The sequence below is a fragment of the Clinocottus analis genome, unplaced genomic scaffold (assembly GCF_023055335.1).
Source record: "Clinocottus analis isolate CAN_PGR_092001 unplaced genomic scaffold, fCliAna1.0.p SCAF_21, whole genome shotgun sequence".
In the NCBI taxonomy this organism is placed as follows: domain Eukaryota; kingdom Metazoa; phylum Chordata; class Actinopteri; order Perciformes; family Cottidae; genus Clinocottus; species Clinocottus analis.
The window spans coordinates 10,808,474-10,823,473 of NW_027175943.1; the positions used below are offsets into that span (position 1 = coordinate 10,808,474).

General features: G+C 38.4%; 1 protein-coding gene across 1 annotated transcript in view; it reads right to left on the reverse strand.

Moving 5' to 3' along the window:
- The window catches only part of adam19a (ADAM metallopeptidase domain 19a), a 145,928-nt gene that overhangs the window by 54,733 nt on the left and 76,195 nt on the right, over positions 1-15,000 (reverse strand). The window contains exon 4 of the mRNA XM_068587854.1: positions 1,821-1,902. Within this exon, the coding sequence (XP_068443955.1) occupies positions 1,821-1,902 (82 nt within the window). The remainder of the gene's footprint in view (positions 1-1,820; positions 1,903-15,000) is intronic.

Sequence of the window (15,000 nt, forward strand, 5' to 3'; positions counted from 1 at the left end):
TGTAGTAACAACAAAGGCTGATCTATTAATACGTTTGGTGGAATTGTCACACAACACAATACATTTGAGATAAGTTGAAACACAAATGTATCAAAGACGTGCTGTGCTTTCCGTTGTTTTATGAAGATGAAGATGTGTACTGTTTAACTCATCTCTCCATTATATGCAGAAACACATGATTATGTCAGTACTGCTTTTCCTCATTGCATGTTTTTATAAAATCGCTGTTGAAGTGTAAATAATACATTAAGTGTAAGCGTATACTTTAACTTTACTTGGACTAACACAGTGAGTTAACAAAGATTTGTTTTCTAGTGTATATAATTTAAAAGTGTATTCAAATTACAATTATAATGTCCATTTGGTTGTGCAATATTGCAAAAAAGTAAAGATTTAAGGATTCAATTTTCATATTGAATGTATAATTAAAACCTAAAATTGAAACTTAAATACAATTTATTGAAAACTATATTTTAATTTTACTTTCAAGCATAACACTAATGCAATGAAATGCAAATGTGAATATTCATTTTTGAAATGAGATCAGTCAGGAGGACTTTTGTTCTGCCTGCTTAAGCTTATTTAAGGTTTATTTCTCACACAACCTGCCAGGTGGTCAGCTGGTCTTATCAGCTGGTCTCCTCTAGCCAACAGCGCACATCAACTTCTTGTGAAGTATGTCTCTCTCGCCTCCCTACAGCCGCCTCAGCAGAATCACCCGGGTTGGGGTGGTTCTGGCTCTCTTGCTGCCCCGCGGGCCAGACGTCTGTCAATTGCACATCTCCCTGTAGAGCCTAAGCGCCAAAGAGTTTCTGTCGAGACTTTATTATCACTCATCGTCTGCTATAATAAACACTTATCTTCCCTTAATTCATGTGTGTCTGTTCTGATTGAAATGTTTCCAATGGTTTACTACAGAGAGATTGATATGTTTTACAAAATTGGCCTGGGAGAATCCTGTTATCGTACTGAATGCCGATTTCAATGAGTTGAATTTAGGACACAACGCTGACAGAAAAATCCCTACATTATATGTGGATGTCCAATCAGTGCAGATGGTAAAATATAGTCCACTAAAGAAATAAATTCCGCAGTGCCTGTTAAACTTTGAAGCAAGTTCTCCTATTGACATACATCAGGAAAGAGACAGCAGATCATTATTTGGAGGTAAATTAACTTCCCAGGACAACCACTTGAAAAGACTATTTAAATCATTAGGTCCTAAAAGTTGTAAAATGCAGCTGAATCCAGAGTCATTTCCCCCAGACTCAATAGCTGGGAGGCGGGGTTAAAGAAAATGCTAATGCGCTAGCTCTATGGGCCATGGATGCAAAATAAATCCATAATTTACTGAGTAGATGGGAAAATATGCTGGCTCTCACTCTTTCTCCATAAAGACAGACCACTAAATTAGCCAATTACAATAACATAAATTTACTCAACCTCGCCCTGCTGGTCTTTGTGGCATGTACTTTAAACAGTATTCTGTGGTAAGATCATAGTTGTATAAACCTCTGAATTAATTGAATCGTAAAGGGAATATTTAATGCGCAGCTCTCTTGAAATATGCAATCCTTTTTAATGTCCTTGAATTTCACATGAAATACCAAATCACAATCAAGACTTTAAGCCTGAGGATACAGTAGGTATGAGAAACCATATCAAACACTGGTCTAATACTATAGCAATTCATGAAAGGAATAAGAGTGTTTTAGGATTGAGACATTGGTCTCAGGTTAAGACATGACTGAAGTCAAGGAATGTGCTCATGAGAAAGAAAACGCTAATGGGATCGAAGGAGTGCAACCCTTCATACTTACAGTGTAATTGCTGTTGGCCACAGTCACCGGCTGCCCGTCTCCTGTGTAGTAGGTCTCTGTAAAGTCTGGACCTAACAGCTCGCTGGGAAAGAAAAAGAAAAGGGGGGAGTGATTAGATAAGATGTAACTTTAATGATCCCGGTGTAATTGAGGTCTTAGCAGGAGCAACAGGAAGAAATCGGACCGAACATCAAATAAGATACAGTCTGAGGCCATGAGCACATAGAACGCCTCTTTCACACTTTTACACTCTGGAAACCTCATCTGTATCCATTTAGAGCATCTTAGTTTCATAGTGCAGTTGGATGAAAGTACTCCATCATAACCAAAAAGGCAAAAATAGGCCACGTGGCAGTAATCGTTTCTGTTCAGCCCCATCTCATCATCAGATAACGTCATGATATAATAAACAGCACCAAGCTGGGAGTCAGGCCTGGCGCCAGACACTGATTTGCAGGGGGGCCTTAACATTGCTTTGGGGCTGATGTTTATTTTTTACAGCCACTTCACACCCATGGTGCATAGCCCCAACAACAGGCACTTTACAGGTAGGCCGCAATATTTAGTTTTTACAGAATACAGCTGAGGGCGCAGTGGTCGCTAGTTACATGACAGGGTAACAACTTTAGTCATGGTTGCACATTTATAAAATCACACCGCCGGATTGCATACTGCGTAAAGCTCGCCCACTTATCACGACACTCTGTTGCACAGGAGACTGCGAAGGAGTTTGACTGGACGACCCAGCATGCAGTTTGCCGATGTAATTTTATAAATGTGAAACGATGACTGAAGTTTTTACCTCTGACACTTAAGTAGCTCCGCTCGCTATGCTTAGAACTAGAACTGAAAAATGTAATGTTGCTGCCTGCTGAAGTGTGACAACAGTTGTTATATGGCACAGGTAAGACGGTATGTGATAAATTCAAACCATTATACTGCACAGCTGCACATAAGTGACTGACAATCTTGTCTGTCCAGAATGGGTCTTGCACCCCAAGGTCCGCCCCGAGCTCTGAGCCTGCTGAGTGTGCCATCACCACTCCAAAACATCCAACCAGCAAGTCATCCATCTATGTAGAGCTACGTCCACTCTCTTCCCGGCAAGATGTGACAACACTTTACCCCTCAACGGACTGGTTGTCACCATAAAAACTAACAATTACCATTTCATTTTGTACGGAAAGCATGCACAGTTTAATGTCCGTACTATTCATATATATATATATATATATATATATATATATATATATATATATATATATATATATATATATATATACACACATATATATACATATATATATATACACATATATATATATATATATATTTGAATAAATATACTTTCAATACCTATTCTAAAATAAACACTTCAAGGTCAACATTAAATAATATTTTAAGAAGAGCAGAAAATGGCTACCTTATATGGGCCGACGAATTTAAGCATTTTGCCTCTTTAGGGCCAATCAAAGACGTGTTTTTTAAATACCAATAATTACGTAATCTGGGAACATGTCGGCATGGCTGGGCTGTCCACAGAGAGGGCCAGTTTAGTATTTTCCTGACCCTGAACTTCTCTTTGACCGTCTGTGTTGTACTTTGGTGCTTAGCACAGAACACAGAGTGCACCGGTGAGAGGAGAAGAACAAACAGCACAAACACAGTTGTTGCTCTGAGAGGAAAGGTCTGTTTTTGGACCAGTGTCACTCAGCGAGCAATCTAAAAAAGGTAAAACTCTGAACATGTATTCATCTCTAAATGCTTTACACTGAGGAGGAAGTGTCTTTTCTCGTTCATTAAATCTCTGCAGCCAGATGTTACTGCGCTCTGACGCCGCTCTCCTCCAATCCGAGGCAGTCCGTCTTGCTGCTTTCATCTGAAGGTTCAAGCAGTGAATGATCCAGTTTTTTCACCCCTTTTTCCGAAGACAATTTACTGTGCTATATAAAAAGACTGTCTTACGTCTTAGTCCTCTAACAATAATTCGATTGAAGCAGCGAAATCACACTCATTGCTCACTGTTTTTACCTTTATCAAAGCGAAGAAGAAGAAGAAGAAGAAGAAGAACAAGAACAAGAACAAGAACAAGAACAAGAACAAGAACAAGAACAAGAAAAAGAAGAAGAAAGGATGTAACTGTTTACAACGTGACAGAGAATTAGGACTGAAATAATGTTGACGTAATCATAAACTGCTTTACCAAATATAATTAAATATTTATAATTAGAATGTTTTGGGTTGAAACTTTAAGACAGAAACACGTAAACCTCAATAAGACTTTCACTCCTGTTTAGCCTCACTCGATGTGCTCAATAAATTCAACTGATGGATTACACGACTGAGAAAATACTCCAATTACTTTGGTTTTGGAACTTTTGCTCCATGGTGCAATAAACAGACAACATGCAATCTCTAAAAATGTCTGACAGACAGAGAACTTTAAGATACTTCACTTCCAAACAGGCTGAGAGTAATGTAATCACTTATTCGCTAAGTCCAGCCCCTCGAACGCAGAGTGGCTAATCATAGCATTGCATCAGTCTGCTCCAACCGGGTCCTACAATCATCCGGCTCTGCTCTAGGCACGCAATAATAGTTAAATGTTATGTAATAGTGTGGAGCTAACATTAACAGAGTGCGTTAGCACTTCTATGCTATGAACTACTGAAGGTGAACTGAATGTCCATACATGCTGCTTTTGCTTTAGAATGCTTATGAAAGTAAAAAAGATCGACCTGACTTTACAGGAACAGTGTTGTTTCTTCATTTCATTGTCTCCATCTTCAGGTGATGTAATGGATTACTTTTACATTGCTTTACCTTCTGTCTTTATCTTTTGAACTTGCTTTCAATGCTGAATCAGTTCGAAACCCTGATTACACCCTTCACTATTGTAGAACCTTCTGTTTGCTTCTTTCTAAAATCACTTTTTTGTTTTTGAAAACAAGATCATATTTACGCAGGGCGTGCAGTTAGTGACAGCGTGGGCTCCAAAGTAACATTGCTCTGACAGCTTAAAGGAAAAGCAGTAGTGGGAGGTTTTACAGAAGGGTCAATTGCCTGATGTGTGAAACCTCATTCTATCTCATACTACACTAGCACACTGAATGTCTGCTTTAAAGAAAGTGCATAGTCAGACAAAGCTTCAATGATATTCATAGCTTCTGTCTTTGCTTGCTGACATCCCTGTATGATTTTCTGATATTGCCAAGCTTGATTGCTAAAAGCATAATCTCCTCCAAATGAAATGTTGGATCAGCAAGACTGGAGTCTTTCATGTTGATGGTGTCTGGCATTGATAACAAAAAGAGACGGAGATGCAAAAAAAAGCTCCATGCCTTCTCTGCGATTGTATCAAATTTGATTCATCTGTTAGTTACTTATCTCATGCAAATAAAGTGCAGATAAAGAAAAGTTTGGTCAGACCAGATAAGAAATTTGCATTTTGTTACTGTTCTGCTGAAAGACAGCTTCCAGAGTGACACAAAAGAAAAAGAAGAGAGAATGTTGTTTCATGTCTCCTAAAAAGGTCGCCCCACAACAAAAAGCATTGGCTCCCATCTATCCTACAAGTAGAAAATGTGACATTTGTCATTTTTCAGGACAAAGGAGTCCGTACTCAAATGCCAAGAGGTTCCTGGATGGACGCGTCAGCGTTACAGAGGTATGGATCGGTGGTACCACGAGGACGTCTGGACTCATTCAGCTTGCGTGTGGCTGACTGACCAGGCAACTGACACAGTCTGGCAGCAGATCCCTGAGCACAAATGTGCAAATGAAAGACGGACATGAAAAGATGAGCCCAATCTCCATTTGGTCCTGGGGGCCCTATTGTATTATTCATTGAGGAGATCGTAATGGAACATGATCCAGCTTTCTCACCCCTTTTACTGCAGACAATTTGCTGTGCTATAGAAAAAGACTCTCTTATGTGGTAGTCCTCTAACGTTAATTCGATTGAAGCTTGTGCACGGCAGTGTGTAAAATTCAGCTCCATCTTTTTTTACACAGTATTTACACAGAATTTTCATCAAAGGGAGACAGAATAAATGGCAGATTGCTTTTCATCGCAGGTGACTGTCTTTCAAGCTGTAGGGGTGGTGTCGAGACCAAGATTATAGTCAAACATCTCCTATGGCTTAATTAAAAACCAGCAAAGGGCGTGATTAACTGTGGAAAAGCCTTGCAGCTTCACAGACACTGGAGAAAAATAAACAACCTTTCACGTTCCTGGAGAAACACAACAGGCGGTGCAGATCATTGGGTGTGATCAGTGTTGGTCTGAAATTGCAATCGAAGCTTGATTGCAATTTCAGGCTAGCTTTTAAATATCGCCAAGAGGTTTTGGAGCCTAAGGGTGTAGCTGATTGGCAAAGATTGATTGTTCTGGAGGGACTGTGATCATTGGCTCCCTATTTAGTTTGTGTCTTTAAGAAATGTTAAGGTTTATTACAACTTAGGATTTATTTGTGTTGCTCTGAGGATCGGTTCCATCAGTTATGACAACAAAGTATTTGCTGAGATCTCAGAACACAGTAGCATTAATAAAAAAAAAAAAATGGTATGTTGTCAACAAGCCATATGCTTAGCCAGGTTAGTAGCTAATTCACGTTCTTGTAGGGGTGGGCAAAGGAAATTGAGAACTTTGAAGAGCTTTAAGAATGTTGGCCGGCCACAAGGAGGAACCCACCATATAAACATAAAAGATACAAACATGTCCTCGTCACAATTCCACATCAGCTTCTATCTGGGCTACCGTCCTAACAGGAAATGGTGTTTCAGACAAGATGGCTGATTAGCTGTAGACATATCGATATCAGCACATATACTGACTAATATGTACAGATATGTATTTATTACTATTAAAAGAATCTAATATACATAGTAGAACGCCTTATTACTTTATTATAGTTACACGCAGATTGGTCTGAGAAGCAAGACACAAATGACAACCTAATAGTTCACAATATAAAGGTTGAAAGCAAGAAAAGAAAGGGTCATTAAGAAATGTAACTTTACTAATGGTTAAACCTATAAAATAGCTAAAAAATCTTTTGGACAGACACATTACAAACACTAAGACATTACTAACACAAAACATAAAACAACAAACCTAACCGACGGTCCAGCAATGGAAATGTGGGTACACTGAGGTACGCTATTCTTCACTAGCTTATGCCTATGGCATTTTACACTGTATAAATTAAGACTAAAAAAACTGTTTCACATCCACATCTGGGTGATCATTGCAAAACACATGTGTAAATATACAATATAATACAATCGATCTATATACATCGCCTCCGCAGGTGACGAATCAGGTCAACATGGATTGTGAATGTATTTGATTTCTGGTGAAGAGTATGTTTTTTCACTTCTGCTGTCCAACTCTATTTCTATTATTTTGATTATATATATACATATACATATATATATATATATATATATATATATATATATATATATATATATATATAAATATATATATATATATATATACATATATATATATATATATATATATATATATATATATATATATATATATGTATATATATATATATACATGTGTGAAGACAATGCTATGTTAACACGTTTATTGATGATTTCAGTCAAAATTTAGAGGACATATATATATATATATAGATATATATCTATATATAGATATCTATATATAGATATATATGAGTTAAGTGGTCATTTGTTTGCGTCACATTTCTTGAATGAATAGAACATTGGTGGAAGGCTTTTCCTCATTTGACGCCAATTACAGTTGGTATCCAGTTGAGTTCTACTGTCCAGAAAACCTTCTGATTTTGTGATTCAAAAAAAGTTAACCAACTCACCATATTCTCGAGGAAATTTTTTTTGCAGATCTCACTCCGCCACATACTGCGTTAAGCACTATCGTCGACCATGACTGCTCATTAAAAAAGTGCCAGTGGATGTGGAACAACTCATCAGCGGCTCTGAAACTGAATAATTACACAAACACACCCATCCCTTTTCTCTCCTTCAGAGCATCAGCTGCAAAGTCACACAGTGTGGTTGAGGTCGGAACGCTGTGCTTCTTCCAAGAAGAAACGTAATGGGCTCCTTTGGAGGAAGAGGGAAAGCAGACAGTCTTTGGTGTGCTGATAAAATTTGCCCTAATGAGCCGGCCGAGAGAATAAACAGCCGGACACAGTGTGGATGCACTATGCTTTCCTACCATGTTCTCTCTTCCTTTTGGCCACTGATTGGTTAGCAAAGCTCCTATAGCTTTATTAAAACAATCTTTAGGAGGAACTACAAAGGGAGATTGTGATGAGTGAGAAGAGGTGAAGGGAAGAAAACAATGGTGAGGCTGCTTCTCAGATCTTGTGCGACAAAAACGTTGCATCAGAAACCCCCTGTGTGGAGATCAGATGCTGTATGTGTGGCTGATTCAAGAAGAACCAACAAGAACCAGAACTACAGGCACATTCAAGGTTCAGGTATGGTTCGGCTTTATTTTAGGCTTTATGGTGCCTAATGTTGTTTAGTGTTAGCAAACTTTCGATAGATGTGGCTGTATAACTGAGTTAGTTTACTGACTTTAAGTCTGTCCCTTTGTTGGTGCCATTTCAGTGTCTAACATTATCTTGCTATTGCAGTAATATCTGCTATTCATCATAATTGTACTTCACACAATGATTTAGTTATCAAAGTCTACAGCACATTTACACCAAGCAGGACCCAGACTAGAGGATGAGCCGTTGGAACAATGGCGTTTTTGGTCTGATGCAGTCAGGGAAACGTTACGTATAGATATGAAGGAAACTAAGTTTTTCTTTCATGTCTTCTACTGTACAAATAATTATCTTCTAGCAGTAATCACAAGGTCAACTCCGGAAGAGAGAGAGGGGTGAATGGTGAAACTACAAATGGAGAAAATAGACAAAGAGAAAAGAAACAAAGTCGGCTAATTCTAGCTCATTAGATCAGGGGTCAGCAACTACTTACAACTTACTTACAGCAATGAACCAAAATTCTACATCACTTGTTTTTAACCTAATTTTATCTGAGCATTTATTTGATACAGTAAAATGGTTGCGATAGACTGACCAATAGCATAAACATTTGAGAAAGCTAAGTTACGACAGCCACGGGGCCATGTTCCTGATCGTGTCTATAAATTTGGTCTGTTGTGTATTGTATAAATATTATATGGTTGATTATATTGTATTTATGTATTCTTCTTATTAGTAGTAGTAGTAGTAGTAGTAGTAGTAGTAGTAGTAGTAGTAGTAGTAGTTAATCTTGTATGTATATTTCACTGCGCACTGTGGAGATGAGTTGAGTGTAAGAAAAAAGAAAATCCTGAGAGTTGTTGATTAATTTTCCGCTTGACTGAATAGTTTTTACTGTTGAATATGTGCCTTGGATACAGACTTGCAGACTAACTCTGTCCAATAGCATGTATATGCTAGCAGCACCCTCTTAACATTAGGACTTGGTATCAAAATACCAATATATTTTTTTTGTTACACAAACATATGGAGAAATTGACTGCCATATGGTTTATTAATACTTAGGTAGGCAAGTCAAGCATCACTTGCTATATAAAAAGTAATTGCCTGTGGGTGTTTACTAATAGTGTTCTCATCTTTAACACCACACATCCTGCAGGTGTACCCAAGATAGAACCAATATCAACATTCACCAACACATAGACCTCGCCTTTGTCCATTTGAAATGTGATACAAGCATACAGTTACCATCACCAGATTCATGAGCACAGCCTAATGCAGAGTGGTACGGCGTCCAAACAAACGCATCACGTGAAAACCGCACTGCAGTCTGAGAACTTTATCATGCCTAACGGCTGCTGGGACTAATAAGAAAACAGCGAATATCAGAGTCAGTGAAAGTGAATTGCAGTGAAGCTCTTCGTTATTGTACTGAGTAGCTAAATGGAACTATCACATGTTGAATATTAAATGTGGTAAGTGCTTGAGGCGTAGCTCCTCTCAGATTAAAGTTTCTAGAGGGTAGCAAACAGCACAGTCATGCTGACGTTCAAGTAAATCAAAATTGCTCCTGTACTTGAGTTTAGCCCTAAAGTTTATTTTTTGGCCAGGAGAGAATGTGTGCAGACAAGTGTCTTCTACTGTACAGCCAGAGAGCAGATAGACATAACTTCATTATTATGTTTGGTTTCATGTAAACTGTGCCTCTTCATAGCTCCACAGAGACTGGATTTAAAAGAGGGAGAAATAGGATGTGTCTTTGATAGTATCCATGGTGATATCACAGGGTTCAGGCTACATTTTCTGGTTCACTAATAAATGTTTGCAAAGGTCAGTAAAACATTCGTGGCTGACAACAGAGACAAGCCTCCAGTGTCAGTACCACTGCAGTAAGGTGAAAACCTTTCACTTTCATCTTTTCAGGAACTAAGGGCAACTATATAATATTGGTGTGTCTCCTTGAGCATCATACAAATCTCCAATTAAAGAGAAAACATGAAGACGTATGAGTACATGATACCACAATGATGTAGACATGGGGTCGCTTTCAGTTCTGTATGAAAAAAGGACTCTACCTCGCTCTTGATTTTCTTTTCCCTCAGTAACCATTGAACATACATTTATGATCTCAATCTATAGTTTCAAGTATTTGTCAAGCAGCGTGAGGTCAGGCCGAGAAGCCTTCAAAACGTATCGCTGTAATGTGGCATCTGATCGAAATAAATGTGGCTTAGGTGGCATCCATGTACATGACGAGTCTAGAAAAAGGAGAAAAAAAAGAAGTCCAGGCCTCCAAGGCAGTAGAGTACAACAAATTCACCCAAAAAGTCAAATATAAAGTAGTTTGTTTTTTTTTACAATCCACACTTAAGATACAAAAATATGAGAAGCCAAAATCCCAATACAATACAATATACACACACAGCGTGTCAGGGATACGATGAAAATCCTTTACCCATGACTCAAGCAATATTCAAGCCATTTTTTTGCTTATACATGTCGACATATTGAAAGAGTGGGAGGGGAAGATCTTGGGTGAACAAAAAGAACGGAAAACAGGAAGTAGTGAACACACAGCTGCAATGTTCATCCCTCCCCACAGTAAAGGGCCATATTTTAAGAGGAATGACAAGTGTAGAGAGGAAGGCCTAGGGCGCACACACTATGTGGGCCTCTCGAGCACGCCTACTATTTTGGTTCATGAATGTGCAGCAGTAGAAAGTGGAACTAGGCCGTGAAGGGGAACATAGATCGGAGGTGTGAGGTGATTTATAAATACACGCTGTCGGTGACATCGGTCTAAACCAGCAGGGCCAATACCAGCGCTGATGACGTAAATAGCTCAAAAACTAAAGAACCGGGTTCTCCACGAAATCATGTTGTTGTCTAGATGTGCAACGGCTCATAAAACTCACGGTTCTGATCGCACCACTGATCAGAGGCACGGATCAGATCAACGCTAAAGAAAAACGGGATCAATATCATGTTTTCTTTTGACCGCCGATTACATTACATTAAGCTGATGCTTTTATCCAAAGCGACTGGATAGCTGTCCATATTACATTCGTTGCCATGGAGCAATAAAGGGTTGCCTTTACTATGGGAGTCAGCGAGGAATCAATAGTGCCTCTTGAGTCTGGAGTTGGTCAACGAGTATCTGATACTTAAATCTCATCCCGAGAAAGTAGATTGTTTATTCTCAGAAGGTTGAACTCTCTGAGGGTCAGGGGGACTCATTGCTCAAGAATTGGGGCCTTAGTGGGAACGCTTGTTTGCATTGGACTGCTTCAGAGTGCAGGCTACACAACTGATAAACTAAGAGTGGACTGGAACACGATGCATTCTTTGACACTTGGTATAGACATGGAGGAATCTAAGCTTTTCTTTCATGTCTTCTACTGTACAAATAATTACTTTCTGGCAGTAATCACGAGGTCAACTCCGGAAGAGCGAGAGGGGTGAATGAAGAAACTACAGATGGAGAAAACAGACAAAGAGAAAAGAGACAGAGTCGTGGTCTGTGTTCATGCATAGATGTGCTGAAAGACTAATTATAGGTTATTAGATCAGGGGTCAGCAACTACTTCCTACTTACTTACAGCGATGAACCAGAATTCTACATCACTTGTTTTTAACTTAATTTTATCTGAGCATTTATTTGATACAGTAAAATGGTTGCGATGGACTGACCAATAGAATGAACATTTGAGAAAGCTAAGCATTTTGACAATTTGAAGGAACACATTCTTTCGTCTTTCAGATAAGTCTTGTTTTCAAACTTAAATAATTTTCTTAGTACCGAATTGGAGTCAGGGGGTTAGCCTAGCTTAGCATAAAGACTGGTAGCAGGAGAAACTGGGGAGGATGGCCTCATCCAAATAAACTGTCTAGGTTTGTGCAGACTGACGATCGGATTGTATGTTAAAAATGGATGGAATGATAAACCATTTGTTATTCCCTCTTTGAACTTATTATCAGAACTGATGTTATACAAACAATAGAATTTATGCCCTACTGTGCACTTAGAGATGTTTCTGGTGGAGCGATGTGTTTCCATTAATCAGCATATGGGACGAGTCAATTTTTTTTTTTACTTTTTTTTTTTTATTCAACACTATGCATCTCTGTTCCATAGGTGTAGTTAATGTTATGGATAGGGCTCTATTGGATATACTTTTTTACATTCAAAGTTTTAATTGAGTTGCTGTTAGATTGCTGCCAGAATGTCCTGTTAGAAACAGGTCTCATTTTGTGTGAAGCGAGCAGGAGACCAGTGAAAATGTTGTATTTGAAAGACTAAATAAATCAAACACTAAATATTGCAAATTGACTGAAGCTTTAAGTTATGTATAAGATTTGGATTGTGATATTAAAGATAAGAGAATAATGTTAAATAGTGCATGATGCTGTGATACTGTTGCACCAAGCACAGACACACAAACCTTTGAAAAGACTTTTGAAAGTTATGTTACAATATTTTAAATAAAATGTTCCCACTATCTCGAGCTCACTGCTCCTGGCTACAGTCACCCAAGTGACCTAAAAAACCATCTCCCAACTCTTATAGCCATGACCAGCTGTGAAGCTCATCACATTTTCCCAAAGCCAAGAATGATTTCTTAAATTGTTAACAGTTCAAGAAAGAAAGAAAAAAAGAAGAAAAAACAAAACACGTTGCAGGACAGAACCATTGGCTATGCATATGAATTTCAATTTACAACAAATCACGACCAAATCATCACCAACCCAAGCTCCCAGTCATTTAATTTTATAAACAAAAATGACATTAGGTTTGATTTCTGTTCTATGTATTTTGAGAACTGATTTAGACAAAGAATAATAGCAGAAATCACAAAGGAAGTGCGGACTGAAAGCTGAAGGGCGTTGTTCCTTTTATCAGATGCAAACTGACTCCACTTGCTTGACTTGCTGTTGTCTTTGAAAACTGCCTTGATGCAGGAAGTGTCAACGCTGCTTTGATGCTTTGAAATGATGCATCACTTCTCTGAAACACAGCATTTGTGCCGTGTGGTTGAGGTGTGCCTCACTGCCTCAGCACGGATGAGGCGACCCACAAACCCTGACACGCTTTATGAAACCTGTGGTGTAAAACTCTTCTTAAATTGTGATAGGCTGAGAAATGCAAAGCTGAGTTGACCTCAGATAATCCGACAATTTATGTGCAAATGGCAAACCACCACTTACACCTTTATGCAGCATGTCATTAAGCAACCAGTTTGTTTATGCGATGTTGAAATATTTTGAATTATGACCAGATTTTGAAAAATAAAGGACAAACACAGTCTCAAGTGTTATTAAGGCTTTTGTTTTTCACAAATATCACTATGCAGACCAGTGCAGGTTTCTTGTTGACATATTAAAGCAGAAGAAACCAGCAAAGCAGAAGAAACCAGCAAATATGCACATTTGAGACGTTGGAAACAGGGAATCCAAGTTAACATTTTTGCTTTTGTGTTATTTGATTGTCAAAATGATTGTGATTACTTTCGTGTCTACCGACTTATCATAAATCTTCTTATTGTATCAGCTCTAAAATGTGACATGCTGAAACCTGGCCGATGTCTGTGCATTATATGTGCTCCATTACATTTGTTTTGCTAAGTCATACAACTAATTGATGTATTCTATAGAAGCTGGACAGTATAGTCATGCGAGCAGCTCTGTGTGTCAAAAAAAAAATGTTGCCCCAAATCTATCACATAAAAGTTGAGTATTTTACTGGACCTGCTGGTCGCTCTCGATGAAAAGTCATGGGCTCCACAATGTCATTAGCGTTCTTCCTGTGGGCATCATAAATGTATGAGCCAAATTCCATGGCAATCCATCCAATAGATATTTCCATCTGGACCAAAGTGGCTGACATTGCCATCCATGGAACCACACTAGTAGCATGAAAACAGGAAACTTCAGATACCACCTTGTGTTGCATTTTGAAATCCTCAATAGTGAACTGACAATTAACTGTTAATCGCTCCAAAATGATAATGCTGTCCTCAAGGCCAATCAATAATCAGACCAAAAGAAAGTGTAAATGAAGCTGTCAGGGCCTGCTTTTCAAAGGCCAACATTACAATGATAAATAATGACTAAAATGTACTAAAATCATGTCCTTGGTTGTCACTCCATGTATTCATTGATTTTTGTAGTAATGGGCCTATTTCTTGCCTTTTAGAAACAGAGACAAAAACAGATCCTTGTTAAACCGGCTGAAGTATTATGTTTGTGCGTGGGAGTGTGTACGTGTAGATTGGGGGTTGTAGTCACGGCTTCTCTAGCTCTTCATGTTTGTGCTTATCTTTTAGTTGAGTATGTTGTGTTTTCTTCTTTCTCCCTTTCAGAAGTGAGCCTGTGCTTCTCATTGACGGCTGAGGTTTCAGAACAATTTTAAGACGTGATGACGGCTGACAAGATTTCACGGTGCGCTTTGGTGCTGCACATTGCAGTTGTACGGAGAGAAGCATTTGTCTGCTCCTGCTGTGTCCTTTTGTTTGGGCTTTAGGGATTGTGGGGAAGGAAGCAGTGAAGCAATGGTTTTGGAAATGGGTTTAAAAGTAGGCATATTTTCTAAATGTATTTGATATATTATTATGATTATTCTGGCATCACTGATGTAGATATTAGCTTCAGAGAACTTTTAAATTAAATTAAACTTTAAAATTATCATC